The 16,616-nt window shown below is 37.4% G+C and overlaps 1 protein-coding gene across 1 annotated transcript; it reads left to right on the forward strand.

Moving 5' to 3' along the window:
* Positions 1 to 12,927: 12,927 nt before the first annotated feature.
* On the forward strand, positions 12,928 to 14,291 carry LOC123380488 (olfactory receptor 56A3-like). Its single transcript, XM_045038851.1, has one exon. It carries the CDS (start codon positions 12,928 to 12,930, stop codon positions 13,885 to 13,887), a length of 960 nt encoding a protein of 319 aa, XP_044894786.1. The 3' UTR covers positions 13,888 to 14,291.
* Positions 14,292 to 16,616: the final 2,325 nt, after the last annotated feature.

Consider the following 16,616-nt stretch of genomic DNA (forward strand, 5'->3'; position numbering starts at 1 on the left):
CAGTAGGCTACCAGTGCCATCTAGTGGAAAGCAGAGCTATTACACTGAACCCCACCCATTTGGGCCAACTTAGCTCTTCAAGAACACGAGTCTCACCACTGGCTTAATATATGGACTACAAAGAGCTACATAGACTGTCTTCGAAGGGGAAATAAAGCAATTTCAGTCCTACTACAATCTGTTAGCAGGTTCATCTATTCAATTTTCCTTATTTTTCTTTTTACTTTTTCTCCTTCACAATTCTTTTCTTTTTCTTAAATACAGAAAGAAAAAATTCATTTTTATTTTCAATCTTTATTAAAAATATCTTTTATTTTTATTACTATATTTTTACCTTTGTGTAAATTTTTTCAAATTCTACTTTATTTCCATCATTTTATTTTAGTCTACTTCAGTGTACTCACATTTTCAAATTTTCAATTTCCTTTTTTTAAATTTTTTTTCTCGTTTTCATTTCTTTTCTTTTTCTTGAATACAAAACGAGAAAAACTTCATTTTTACTTTAAATTTCTATTAAAATATTTTTATTACTATATTTTTGCTGTTATGTAAATATTTTCAAGTTCTATTTTACTTCCATCATTTATTTTAGTCTGCTTTAGTGTATTCACTTTTTCAAATTTTCAAACGATTTCAATTTTTTCTTCTTTTCTTTTTTTTATCTTTTTTCTCTTTTTCATTTCTTTTTTCTTAAATACAGAAAATGAAAAAATTCATAATTATTTTTAATTTCTCTTAAAAATATTTTTCTTTAATTTTTTTCTACCATATTCTTTACTTTTGTGTATATTTTTTCAAATTCTATTTTACCCCCATTATCTCATTTTAGTCTACTTCAGTGAATTCAGTTTTTCAAATTCTGAAGTGATTTCCTTTTTTTTCCTCTCCTCCCATTTTTTTTTCTCTAATCTGTCAAAACACTTTCAACACCCAGACCAAAACACACCTAGTATCTAGCATCATCTATTCAGTTTGTGTGTGTGTTTTTAATTTTTAATTTTAATATTTTTTAAATTTTAATTTCAGTTTTTCTACCTCATTAATTCCTTTTCTCCCTTCAAAATGACAAAACGAAGGAATTCACCCCAAAAGAAAGAGCACGAAGAAACAACAGCCAGGGATTTAACCAACACAGATACAAGCAAGATGTCTGAACCAGAATTTCGATACACCATAATAAGAATACTAGCTGGAGTTGAAAACAGATTAGAATCCCTTTATGCAGAGATAAAACAAGTGAAAAATAGCCAGATGAAATTAGAAATAACTGAGCTGCAATCATGGATGGATGCAGTGGCAGCAAGGATGGATGAGGCAGAACAGAGCATAGAGGACAAACTTACAGAGAATAATGAAGAGGAAAAAAAGAGGGAGATGAAGGCAAAAGAGCACAATTTAAGAATTAGAGAAATCAGTGACTCATTAAAAAGGAACAAAATCAGAATCATAGGGGTCCCAGAAGAGGAAGAGAGAGAAATAGGGGTAGACGGGTTATGTGAGCAAATCATAGCAGAAAACTTTCCTAACCTGGGGAAAGACACAGACATCAAAATCCAGGAAGCACAGAGGAGCCTCATTAGATTCAACAAAAACCGACTATCAACAAAGCATATCACAGTCAAATTCACAAAATACTCAGGCAAGGAGAGAATCATGAAGCAGCAAGGGAAAAAAAGTCCCTAACCTACAAGGGAAAACAAATCAGGTTTGCAGCAGATGTACCCACAGAACTTGGCAGGCCATAAAAGAGTGGCAGGATATATTCAGTGTGTTGAATCAGAAAAAATGTGCAGCCAAAATTATTTTTCCAGCAAGGCTGTCATTCCAATAGAAGGAGAGATAAAAAGTTTCCCAAACAAAAATTAAAGGAGTTTGTGACCACTAAACCAGCCCTGCAAGAAATTTTAAGGGGGACTTTCTGAGGGGAGAAAAGATGAAAAAAAAAAAAAAAAATATATATATATATATATATATATATATATATATATATATATATATATATATATAAATAAGTACCAAAAGCAACAAAAGCTTAGAAAGGACCAGAAAACATCACGAGAAACTCCAACTCTACAAACATCATAATGGCAGTAAATTCCTATCTTTCAGGACTCACTCTAAATGTCAATGGACTCAATGCTCCGATCAGAAGACATAGGGTAACAGAATGGATAAGAAAACAAGATCCATCTATATCCTGTTTACAAGAGACCCACTTTAGACCTAAAGACATCTTCAGATTGAATGTAAGGGGATGGAGAACCATCTATCATGCTAATCGTCAACAAAAGAAAGCCTGAGTAGCCATACTTATATCAGACAATCTAGACATTAAAAGAAAGACTGTATCAAGAGATGCAGAAGGGCATTATATCATAATCAAGGGGTCTATCCACCAAGAAGACCTAACAATTGTAAACATTTATGCGCCAAATGTGGAGCACCCAAATATATCAATCAGTTAATTATAAACATAAAGAAACTCATTGATAGTAATACCACAATAGTAAGAGACTTAAACACCCCACTCACAGCAATGGACACATCATCTAATCAAAAAATCAACAAGCAAATAACGTCTGTGAATGACACACTGGACCAGATGGACTTAGCAGATATATTCAGAACATTTCATCGTAAAGCAGGGGAATACACATTACTCTCCAGTGCACATGGAACGTTCTCCAAAATAGACCATATACTGGGACACAAATCAGGCCTCAGCAAGTACAAAAAGATCGAGATCATACCATGCATATTTTCAGATCACAATGCTATAAACTCGAAATCAACCACAAGAAAAATTTGGAAAGGTAACAAATACTTGGAGACTGAAGAATATCCTACTAAAGAACAAATTACCAAGAATTTAAAGAGGAAATTTAAAAGTGTATGCAAGGGGCACCTGGGTGGCACAGTCGGTTAAGCGTCCGACTTCAGCCAGGTCACGATCTCGTGGTCCGTGTGTTCGAGCCCCGCATCAGGCTCTGGGCTGATGGCTCAGAGCCTGGAGCCTGTTTCCAATTCTGTGTCTCCCTCTCTCTCTGCCCCTCCCCCGTTCATGCTCTGTCTCTCTCTGTCCCAAAAATAAATAAACATTGAAAAAAAAATTTTTTTTTAAAGTGTATGCAAGCCAATGGAAATGATAACACCACAACCCAAAACCTCTGGAATGAGCAAAGGCAGTCATAAGAGGAAAGTATATAGCAATCCAGGCCTTCCTAAAGAAGGAAGAAAGGTCTCAGATACATAACCTAATCTTACACCTTAAAGAGCTAGAAAAAAGATCAGCAAATAAAACACAAAAACATCAGAAGACAGGAAAAAGATTAGAGCAGAAATCAATACTATCGAAACCAAAGAAACAGAATATATCAATGAAACCAGAACCTGGTTCTTTGAAAGAATTAACAAAATTGATAAAGCACTAGCCAGTTTGATCAAGAAGAAAAAGAAAGGACCCAAATAACGGAAATCAAGAATGAAAGAGGAGAGATCACAACCAACACAACAGAAATAAAAACAATAATAAGAGGTTATTATGAGCAATGGTATGCCAATAACATGAGTAATCTAGAAGAAATGGACAAACTCCTAGAAACATATACACTACCAAAACTGAAACAGGAAAAAATAGAAAATTTGAACAGGCCCATAATCAATAAGGAAATTGAAGTAGTAATCAAAAATCTGCCAAAAAGCAAGAGTCCAGGGCAAGAAGGCTTTCCAGGGGAATTCTACCAAACATTTAAGGAAGAGTTAACACCTATTCTCTTGAAACTGTTCCACAAAATTGAAATGAACAGAAAACTTCCAAACTCTTTCTATGAAGCCAGCATTACCTTGATTCCAAAACCAGACAGAGACCCCATTAAAAAGGAGAACTATAGACAAATTTCCCTGATGAACATGAATGCAAAAATCCCCAACAAGATATTAGCCAACTGGACCCAACAATACATTAAAAAATTATTCACCACGACCAAGTGGGATTTATACCTGGGATGCAGGACTGATTCAATATCCGCAAAACAATTAACGTGATTCATCACACCAATAAAAGAAAGGACAAGAACCATATGATCCTCTCAATGGATGCAGAGAAAGCATTTGACAAAATACAGCATCCTTTCTTGATAAAAATCCTCAAGAAAGTAGAGATAGGGGGATCATACCTCAAGATCATAAAAGCCATATATGAATGACCCAATGCTAATATCATCCTCAATGGGGAAAAACTGAGAGCTTTCCCCCTAAGGTCATGAACAAGACAGGAATGTCCACTGTCACCACTGTTATTCAACAGAGTATTGGAAGTCTTAGCCTCTGCAATCAGACAACACAAAGAAATAAAAGGCATCCAAATCGGCCACGAGGAGGTCAAACTTTCACTCTTCACAGATGACATGATACTCTATATGGAAAACCCAAAAGGCTCCATCAAAAAACTTCTAGAATTCATTCATGAATTCAGCAAAGTTGCAGAATATAAAATCAATGCACAGAAATCGGTTGCATTCCTACACACTAACAATGAAGTGACAGAAAGAGAAATCAAGGAATCGATCCCATTTACAATTGCACCAAAAAACCGTAAAATACCTAGGAATAAATCTAACCAAGGATGTGAAAAATCTATACACAGAACTATAGAAAGCTTATGAAAGACACTGAAGAAGACACAAAGAAATGGAAAAAGATTCTATGCTCCTGGATAGTAAGAACACACATTGTTAAAACGTCAGTACTACCCAAAGAAATCTACATATTCAATGCAATCCCTATCAAAATAACACCAGCATTCTTCACAGAGCTAGAAAAATAACTCTAAAATTTGTATGGAACCAGAAAAGACCCCGAATAGTCAAAGCAATCTTGAAAAAGAAAACCAAAGCAGGAGGCATCACAATTCCGGACTTCAAGCTATACTACAAAGCTGTAATCATCAAGACAGTATGGTACTGGCACAAGAACAGACACTCAGATCAATGGAACAGAATACAGAACCCAGAAATGGACCCACAAACGTATGGCCAACTATCTTTGACGAAGCAGAAAAGAATATCCAATGGAATAAAGACAGTCTCTTCAGCAAGTGGTGCTGGGAAAACTGGACAGCGACATGCAGAAGAATGAACCTGGATCCTTCCTTACACCATACACAAATAAACTCAAAATGGATGAAAGACCTCAATGTAAGACAGGAAGCCATCAAGATCCTCGAGGAGAAAGCAGCCAAAAACCTCTTTGACCTTGGCCGCAGCAAATTCTTACTCAACACATCTCTGGAGGCAAGGAAAACAAAAGCAAAAATGAACTATTGGGACCTCATCAAAATAAAAAGCTTCTGCACAGCGAAGGAAACAATCAGCAAAACTAAAAGGCAACTGACAGAATGGGAGAAGATATTGGCAAACAACATATCAGATAAAAGTAATATCCAAAATCTATAAAGAACTTATCAAACTCAACACCCAAAAAACAAATCATCCAGTGAAGAAATGGGCAAAAGACATGAATAGACACTTCTGCAAGGAAGACATCCAGATGGCCAACGGACACATGAAAAAATGCTCCACATCACTCATCATCAGGGAAATACAAATCAAAACCACCATGAGATACCACCTTATACCTGTCAGAATGGCTAACAATAACAATTCAGGCAACAACAGATGTTGGTGAGGATGCAGAGAAAAAGGATCTCTTTTGCATTGTTGGTAGCAATGCAAGTTGGTGCAGCCACTCTGGAAAACTGTATGGAGTGTCCTCAAAAAACTAAAAATATGGCACAAAAACAGTCACATAGACCAATGGAATAGAATAGAAACCCAGAACTAGACCCACAAACATATGGCCAACTCATCTTTGACAAAGCAGGAAAGAACATCCAATGGAAAAAAGACAGCCTCTTTAACAAATGGTGCTGGGAGAACTGGGCAGCAACATGCAGAAGATTGAAACTAGACCACTTTCTCACACCATTCACAAAAATAAACTCCAAATGGATAAAGGACCTGAATGTGAGACAGGAAACCATCAAAACCTTAGAGGAGAAAGCAGGAAAAGAACTCTCTGACCTCAGCCGTAGCAATCTCTTACTCGACACATCCCCAAAGGCAAGGGAATTAAAAGCAAAAGTGAATTACTGGGACCTTATGAAGATAAAAAGCTTCTGCACAGCAAAGGAAACAACCAACAAAACTAAAAGGCAACCAACGGAATGGGAAAAGATATTTGCAAATGACATATCGGACAAAGGGCTAGTATCCAAAATCTATAAAGAGCTCACCAAACTCCACACCCGAAAAACAAATAACCCAGTGAAGAAATGGGCAGAAAACATGAATAGACACTTCTCTAAAGAAGACATCCAGATGGCCAACAGGCACATGAAAAGATGTTCAGCGTCGCTCCTCATCAGGGAAATACAAATCAAAACCACACTCAGGTATCACATCACGCCAGTCAGAGTGGCCAAAATGAACAAATCAGGAGACTATAGATGCTGGAGAGGATGTGGAGAAATGGGAACCCTCTTGCACTGTTGGTGGGAATGCAAACTGGTGCAGCCACTCTGGAAAACTGTGTGGAGGTTCCTCAGAAAATTAAAAATAGACCTACCCTATGACCCAGCAATAGCACTGCTAGGAATTTATCCAAGGGATACAGGAGTACTGATGCATAGGGCCACTTGTACCCCAACTATGAGAGTTCATAGCAGCACTCTCAACAATAGCCCAATTATGGAAAGAGCCTAAATGTCCATCAACTGATGAATGGATAAAGAAATTGTGGTTTATATACACAATGGAATTCTACGTGGCAATGAGAAAAAATGAAATATGGCCTTTTGTAGCAACGTGGATGGAACTGTAGAGTGTGATGCTAAGTGAAATAAGCCATACAGAGAAAGACAGATACCATATGGTTTCACTCTTATGTGGATCCTGAGAAACTTAACAGGAACCCATGGGGGAGGGGAAGGAAAAAAAAAAAAAAGAGGTTAGAGTGGGAGAGAACCAAAGCATAAGAGACTGTTAAAAACTGAGAACAAACTGAGGGTTGATGGGGGGTGGGAGGGAGGAGAGGGTGGGTGATGGGTATTGAGGAGGGCACATTTTGGGATGAGCACTGGGTGTTGTATGGAAACCAATTTGTCAATAAATTTCATATATATATAAAAAAAAACTAAAAATAGAACTACCCTACGACCCAGCAATTGCACTACTAGGCATTTATCCACGGGATACAGGTGTACTGTGTTGAAAGGACACATGCAACCCCATGTTTATAGCAGCACTATCAACAATAGCCAAAGTATGGAAAGAGCCCAAAAGTCCATCGATGGATGGATGGATAAAGAAGATGTGGGGTAATATATACATCCAAAAAGAATGAAATCTTGCCATTTGCAACTACGTGGATGGAACTAGAGGGTATTATGCTAAGTGAAATCAGTCAGTCAGAGAAAGACAAATATCACATGACTCACTCATATGAAGACTTTAAGATACATATCAGATGAACACAAGGGAAGGGAAGCAAAAATAACATAAAAACAGGGAGGGGGACAAAACATAAAAGATTCTTACATATGGAGAACAAACAGAGGGTTACTGGAGGTGTTGTGGGGGGGGATGGGCTAATGGGTTAGGGGCATTAAGAAATCTACTCCTGAAATCATTGTTGCACTATATGCTAAATAACTTGGATATAAATTTAAAAACTAAAAAAATAAAAATGGAAACAAATTAATAAAAAAAGAATCAGTGGATTAGAGCACCTTGGTGGAAGAGTTGGTTAAGTGTCCAACTTTACCCCAGGTCATGAACTCACTGCTAGTGACTTTGAGCCCCACGTGGGGCTCTGTGCTGACAATCAAAGCCTAGAGCCTGCTTCAGATTCTGTCTTTATCTCTCTGCCCCTCCCCTGCTCATGCTCTTTCTCTCACTCTGTCTCAAATATAAAATTAAAAAACAAAAACATAAAAGAATAAATTGTTTAACCAGGATATTAAAGAAATTAAAAAAAAAAAACAACTACACGGAAACAAATGAAAATGAAAACACGACAGACCAAAACATTTGTGATGCAACAAATGTGGTCATAAAGGGAAGTATATAGTGATACAGGCCTACCTCAAGAAGCAAGAAGAGTCTCAAATACACAACCCAAACTTACAGCCAAAGGGGCTGGAAAAATAATAGCAAACAAAGCCCAAAACCAGAAGAATAAGGGAAATTATAACAGTTGGAGCAACCATAAATGATACAGAAAAAAAATTAAAAAACAGTAGAACAGATCAAAAAACAAACAAACAACCCTAGGAGTAGGTTCTCTGAAAGAATTAACAAAATCGATAAACATTCTAGCCAAACTTATCAAAAAGTGAAGAGAAAGGAGCCAAATAAGTAAAATTATGAATGAGAGAGGAGAGATCACAAATTACGCCCCAGAAATACAATTATAAGAGAATATTAGAAAAAAAGTATATGCCAGCAAATTGGGCACTCTGGAAGAAATGGATAAATTCCTAGAAACATATAAACTAACAAAACTGAAACAGGAAGAAATAGAAAATTTGAACAGACCCATGACCAGAAAGGAAATTGAATCACTAATCAAAAATCTCCCAACAGACAAGAGTCCACAGGTCAGATGGCTGGACTTAAGTCATGAAAGATAAAAATTAACACTAGGTCTGGAGATCTTATGATGGCCACACATTCTTTTGCACTTCTCCCATAGGAAGTCCTACTTAATCTGGACTGGCTCCAAGGACTCACTCATAACTAACAGATTATGGCACAAGAGATGCTGATTTTAAAATACACATAGAAAATAAAAGTCTAAATATTAAAAAAATATATTTAAAAAATGTTTTAAAGTATCACATTTGGATCCATTTTAAATGAAACTCAACCTGCCTTATCACAGTAAACTACAAGCAATAGTAATAAAAATAATGTGGGATTGTTGTAAGGGAAGTCAAAGACACCAATGATGAAACAGAAACACAGCTATGCGTGCACAAAACTTGGATAATAAAGCTGCCAGCTCAAATTAGTGAAAAAAAGGATAAAGTATTTATCTGTGTATGAAGAAACAAAGTCATTCAACACATTAAATTAAAAGGGTATTCAAAATACTTAGTAACCTCCACCAACAAAACAGAAAAGAGTCAGACCCTCCTCTGGAACCAGGCACGGATGGCCCCACTCTGCTGGCAGTACCCCACACCTCATGGATCATGGGGAGGTCTAAGAGACACCATGAGAGTGCCCAGGGTAGCGTTGAGGTGCTAGGGGTCTCAAAGTAGAGGATAGTTACAAAAATAGCAAGCTAGTATTTGATATTTGCACTGCTGTGTACATATCAGGGCATACTAACTTCATACCACTCCTGACTCTTGATAAAATAAACCAAACCACGTTTATATACATCAGTATAAAACATAATGCATGTTTTGAAAATATTACACAAACAAAAACATATAAACAAAAGTACCTTTGTGATCTGGAGAATATCTATTCATAGAAAAGTAGAGATTTTGACTTGGTCAAATTGAAAAATGTGCATTTAATAATGAACCGCAGACACAAATTGAAAGCTTTATAACAGATTAGAAGAGATACTAGCAATATCTAGCCAACAGGAGGCTTTAATATTTAAAATATGCACAGGGATTTTTGTCGATATGCACGAAAAACAAAATTAGTGGAAAAAACAGCTGAAGGATATCAAATATAATAGACAGCATGCAAACCAAAAATGGCTAAACATTATATGAACAATGCTTACTTATCAGGAGAAAATCGGATTAAAAATAATAAAATACTCTTTTATATCCACCTACTTTATTTAATGTAGCATGAAATGGTATATGGAATATGAAAAATAAATACACTTTAGGAATTTATACTGAGATATTGTAAATATTTTGGGCGACAAATTTGATATTCCTAGTGAAATTAAATATTTTTACATGTTATAACTAAAAAAAAATCACACTCCTACACATTACCTATTTTAGGATTATAATATAAGTATACAAGGAATTTGACGTAACAGTATTTTTTGGTTAAGAATTAATTATAGGTCATTTGGGTATAGATTACTTTAAAAAAAAAAAAAGAAAAGGCACATAATTGTAATTAAACCAAAATCAAAAAGAATGAAGTGGACTTACAACAGCAATAGGGACAGTTGTTTATGATTTACTATTGAGTGAAAAAAAAGAATAACAGATTTATTATCAGATATATGATCCAATATTATTTATAAAATTCAGTCCAAATCATTATCCCATAGGTGAACATGTAGCCATATAAGCATACTTAAGAATAATTCTAATTATTACATATTTTAATCACACTGTACCTATCACTTTTCTAAAGAGAAGATATTGGGTGAGGTTGAGATATGCAGGAGACAGGGAAATAAAAATAGAGTAAAAGAAGACCTTTAAAGAAACTGATGCTGACAGCACAGCCCAGGGAACACGGTCGATGCTACTGTACTTGTGTTATATGGTGACGGATGGTAGCTATACCTGTGGTGAGTGTAGTATAACTTAACTGTATACACTTGTCGGATCACCATGTTGTACACCTGAAACTAACGCAACATTGTGTAACTACAATCAAGTTTTTAAACTGAAACGTAAGAAAGAAAAAACAAACTGATGATGCTTGCTCCCATAATTTGAGGATGGGAATAATTCACATGAGGCTCAAAATGAAATAGAAACGACTCCTGTTTCCTAGTATACAGTTGTATACACATCCCATTTGAAAAAGCTTCCATTACAGCAAAAATCATGATAGGACTCTCTCTTTTAAAAACACATTGCATCTTCTCAGGAATATTTTTTCCAAGTTACTCTTGCATTCTTATCATTATAACGCCATGATGAAAGTCATTATAAATTTACATCAGTCCACTTAATAGCATGTTTTGGGAGGCACCTATCTGACAATGGGCTGCAGGAAGCCCACTGGAACTTCTGAGTGAGATTATTAGACCCATGGAGGACACCCAGTGTGCCTGTGCAAACGAGTGTGAACATGGATGGATGGATGGATGGATGGATGGATGGATGGATGGATGGATATAAGACCCTGAGCCCCAGGAGACTAACTGCCTACAGGACGCAGTCAATGTTGGGCTGGATTACCAGAGCTCCTTCCTTTTAGAGAGAAAGAAAAACAGTTTCTTCTCCTACCTGCCTGCTTGTCTCCCAGGAGGGCCTTTTAAGCACAGGGATATGGGGATGGAGAAGTTCCCTGAGGGCAAAGTCCCTGATGCTCTGGAGTTATAACTACACCCAGCTATTTCAGGAACTAGCCGGAACTCCAATATCAGTGGAGCCAGACCCCTGTTCACATCCTCTGTAAGTGAGTCTGGATAGAGGGTGCCTGAGGGACAGCTATACCAGGAGTAGGCAGAACACTGGGCATGGTGGGGGGGAGACATTTCTCTTTAGTCCAGATCTGTGCTCTGTTCCATTCCTGAGTCACTACTGTAAAAGTGTAAAAAAACAGGATAGGAGAGACCGCATGCTGTCTCAGATCAGGAGGCACGTGTGAGAAACTGTACTCTGGAACCTTCCCTTTTGCTGTTCTCTTGCCTTTTTACGTATTTTTCTGGGTGCTGCCAGAGATGCAGAGGGGCAGGAATTTGTCCATAGGAGATGAATGGGGATGGGGGTAGGAAGCCTGGAGAGTGTATCATCTGGCGCTTACTTTAGATGATTCGGAGTTTTCAACTGTACACGCTAAAATGTAGTGGCTTTATGGCAAACAACCTGCCCACAAATGCTTGAATCATGGGGGAGGAATTAAATTTAATCTAAATAACATTAGAAGTTGAAGACAGAGACCACAACTGGGGTCAGTGGGAGTAAGAAAGTGGTTCCTCAGTTTAAGCTCAATCTAAAGAATCTCTAAAACTATGCTGCAAAAACAGAGAATTATGCCCAGATGATCACTGAGGTATCTGTCACTGGATGCACACAATAATGTCCTAAACAATGTTTAGGAGAGATGTTTAAAGTTCTCTGGGAGTCACTGCAGTTCAGTGGTCCCTACAATAAAAATTAATAATAATAATAATAGAAAACAACATAATAGACACAGCATAAAAAGAAACTAAGAAGAAAATTATACTTAGAGAAGTGGAAGCAGGAGTCAGAGTGTAAGTGCAAGAGAAAGAAATATTCCAGATTTCTGGAAACCTGCCCAAGGATTACATGTGCATGGGGGTGCATGAGAGACAGTCATGTATCTGAGTCCTTACTTGGCCCAGGTTTTGCTACTTATCAGGGCATATTGTGTATTTATATGTCATATGATAGTCTATGCGGTCAAAAAAAAAATAAGGAAGAAATTTACAAGTACAAATTTAGACACTCAGCTAAAACAAAGGAGTTCCTAAGCAATTTTCCCTTTCTTTATGTTTCTGCAAAGAAGTGACTTTCTATTTAAAAGAAAATCAGGGGTGCCTGGGTGGCTGAGTCGGTTGGGTTCGAGCCCTGTATTGGGATCTGTGCTGATGGCTCAGAGCCTGGAGCATGCTTTGGATTCTGTGTCTCCCTCTCTCTCTGCCTCTCCTTTTCTCATGCTCTGTCTCTCTGTCTCCAAAATAAGTAGACATTAAAAAAAATTTTTTTAAAGAAAAAATCAAACACGTGTAAATGAACCATATTATCACAGTCATCTATTGTTTAGTACTAGAACTTTCTGAGTAACGTACCACGAAGGATGTACAGGTGATATCAAATGGATCTGTATGACCTGCTAGGAATCACAAGTTTCACCTAGATGAAGCAAATTGTTCTAAATTCATGTGTCTTAAGTCAGTAGCTAATTTTTATCCTAATTTTATAGGTCACTAAAAGAAAACTATAGAAATATATGACAAAATATGACAGCACATCAAAATGGCACCATCTCCGTTCAGGTTTCAGACTTCCTCCTGAATTGTTTTGTCAGGTCCCCCAGCTGGAAGCTCTGGTTGTCCCTGCCACTCAGCCTCCTCTTTCTCCTGGCCATGGGAGCCAATAGTGTTCTCCTGATCACCATCTGGCTGGAAGCCTCTCTGCATGAACCCATGTATTACCTGCTCAGTTTCCTGTCACTATTGGATATCGTGCTCTGCCTCACTGTCATCCCCAAGGTCCTGGCCATCTTCTGGTTTGACCTCAAGTCCATCAGCTTCTATGCCTGCTTCCTCCAGATGTACATCATGAATTGTTTCCTTGGCATGGAGTCCTGCACATTCATGGTCATGGCCTATGACCGCTATGTAGCCATCTGCCACCCACTGAGGTACCCATCCATCATCACTGACCATTTCGTAGCCAAAGCTGCCATTTTTACTTTGGCCAGAAATGCACTTCTTACTATATTCATTCCCATCCTCTCTGCCCGGCTCCATTATTGTGGAAAAAATATAATTGATAATTGTATCTGTGCCAATCTCTCTGTGTCCAAGCTCTCCTGTGATAATATTGCCCTTAACAGAATTTTCCAGTTAATTCTGGCCTGGACTCTACTGGGCTCTGACCTGACCCTCATCATCTTCTCCTATACCTTCATCCTACGAGCCGTTCTTAGACTTAAGACAAAAGGGGCAGCTGCCAAAGCTCTGAACACTTGTGGCTCTCACTTCATCCTCATCCTCTTCTTCAGCACCATCCTGCTGGTTTTTGTTTTCACCCACATTGCCAAGAAAAAAATTTCCCCTGATATCCCTGTCTTACTTAATGTGTTACACCATGTAATTCCTGCAGCTCTCAACCCCATTGTCTATGGGGTACGAACTCAGGAGATTAAAGAGGGGATTAGGAAATTACTGAGGAGGGCAAGAGAGAACAGAAAGTAATCATGCTCTTGCTTGGCTCTTCTCAAAACCACAATCAGAAGGCAGGGACAGGGAGATAGAAATAGTCCTAATCTTCTCATTGGGGCATGCCTGATGATAAAAACTATATGGTTTCCCTTTACCCACAGTCACATCACACTTCTTACCCACCATGGTTTTCTGAAGAGACTAAGGATATGGCCCTCCTTTCCCTACCTGACTTTGTCCTCAAGTCCTTTGGTCAGAACTGCCTCCCTAACAGCTTCTCAAAAACATGAACCACAGTTCCGTCTCTGGAACTATTTGCTTATTGTTCCTCTGTCTACGTAGCTCCTTCCCTCAGGTCCAACGGGTCTCTATGATCACAGTGTTTAATACCTAACAATATTCCCCTAAAGCACAGAATATGTCCAAACATCTTCTCTGTTTCCCTGTTCTGCACAGAATTTATCACTATGTAATGACCATAAAAGTTCATCAACTTGTTTAGTCAGCCTACACTCACTAACGTTTAAGGAGCACCAGGGCAAGAATTTTTGCCTGATGTATCTCCAGCCCAAACAGTGTTTGGCATATGGTATAGACCCATGATATTTGTGAATTGATGGTTTATTAAATGTTGGAGAAATAATTGAATGTAGGCTAGTTCCTAGGAATATAATTCAGATATGGTCTGTTTTCTATATGAGTTTTTGTATTAGGTATCATGTGTGAGGGAGACCCTATTTCATGCCACATTCCATGATCTGAGCATTGTATGGAACATCTCCATAGGGCAGGTGGGGGCTTAGCCATAAGAGCAAAAGTATATTTTCAGGAACTTTGAATTTGAATATACATGGGATATTCAAGTGGAAGTGTATAATAAATACTTGGACTTATAGGTTCATACTCAAGTAAGATGTACCCTTGGAAGAAATAAAGATGTGCACTTGGGATAGACCACAGATCCTCATTGAAGCCATGGGAGTAGATGGAATGGCCAAAGGAAAGAATATAGAATAAGAACATAAGAAAGCACACCAAAAAGACCCCATATCATCCTTACCTTCTGGTATCAAGAGATTAACATGGAGAAAACATGAAGTAGTGGTCAGTGTATGAGAAGAAAATACAAGAGAATCCCAGAAGAAAGCACTTCAAAATAGATTGTGATCAATTAAGAAGCTACAGTCAACTTTATTCAAGGTTACCTGTAGAAGTATGGGGCCCCTGTGTATATTAACAACTTAGTGTGTAAAATGCATTACAAAATGTATGGGCCCATGTGGTCCCATTATAAAATGTAAGGGTTTATCAATGAAAAGTTAGAACAACGGGTAGAGAAATAATTCTTACGTATGTATCATTGTTCTGTCAGTATACATAAAGATATTTTTGTAGTTTCAAGGCACCATCTTAACAAAAGAAAGGACATAAAATATATTTGAAAAACTTATGGCTGAAAGTTTCCAAATCTGATAAAAATTATAAACCCAGAGTTCCAAGAAGCTCAATGAAACCCAAAAATAAGAAAAATGAATATAACTTTACTAGGGGTACATCATAATCAAACTGCTCAGAAGAAATGATAAAGGAAAAAATGTAAATCCAGATCAAAAGACACATCACATTGGTGCCTGGGTGGCTTGATTGGTTAAGCGTGGGCTCAGTTCTATTGCCATTCATGGGTTAAAGCCCTGCATCTGGCTCTTTGCTATCAGCCCATAGCCTGCTTGAGATCCTCTGTTTCCCTCTCTCTCTGCCCCCGTCCCACTCCCTCTCATGCTCTCTCTCTCTCTCTCTCTCTCTCTCTCTCGGTCTCTCAAAAACAGATAAACATTTTTTAAAAAGACACATCACGGGTGGCCTGGGTGGCGCAGTCGGTTAAGCGTCCGACTTCAGCCAGGTCACGATCTCGCGGTCCGGGAGTTCGAGCCCCGCGTCGGGCTCTGGGCTGATGGCTCAGAGCCTGGAGCCTGTTTCCGATTCTGTGTCTCCCTCTCTCTCTGCCCCTCCCCCATTCATGCTCTGTCTCTCTCTGTCCCAAAAAAAATAAACGTTGAAAGAAAAAAAAAAAAAAAGACACATCACAATTGTCTAAATTTAGGATGACAGCAGATCTTATCAGAAACAATGCAAGTAAGAAGACAATAGAGCAATATCTTAAAACTGAAAGAAAAATCTTGTTAAGCTAGAATTCTGTATCTCTCAGTAATACTCTTAAAACAGATAAATGCTTTTTTTTAAACAAAAAAAAAAAAACAGAATAATTTTTCTATAGCAGGCTCACACTACCAACATTTGTAAAGTTTCTTTATCCAGAAGGAAAATATTATCAGATGTAAATATAGATCTAAACAAAGGAATGAAAAGCATTAGAATTTGTTACTACATGGGTAAATATGTAAGGTTATTTTATTACTTAAATGCCTTTACTTGCTTGTTGCAAAAATAATAACAATGAAGTATTTAATTTATAACATACAAAAAAGTACAATGTATGAAAATAATAGCATAAGCCAGGAAGGAATTAGATCACTGTTAAGTTATTACGTAATACACAAAATAATATATTATCCCTTGAAGATAGACTGTAATTAGAGATGTGAACTATAATCTCTAAATCTCTAAATCAATCTAATCTCTAAGTCTCTAAAGCAAGCCTCCAAAATAGTTAAAACTCATAAGAAAAGAAGATAGAATGAAATGTTTTAAAGAATAATCCAAAAAAAAAAAAAGGGAAAAAGAGGAGAAAAGAAAAAGAGAAA

Source organism: Felis catus, chromosome D1, assembly GCF_018350175.1.
Source record: "Felis catus isolate Fca126 chromosome D1, F.catus_Fca126_mat1.0, whole genome shotgun sequence".
Classification (NCBI taxonomy): domain Eukaryota; kingdom Metazoa; phylum Chordata; class Mammalia; order Carnivora; family Felidae; genus Felis; species Felis catus.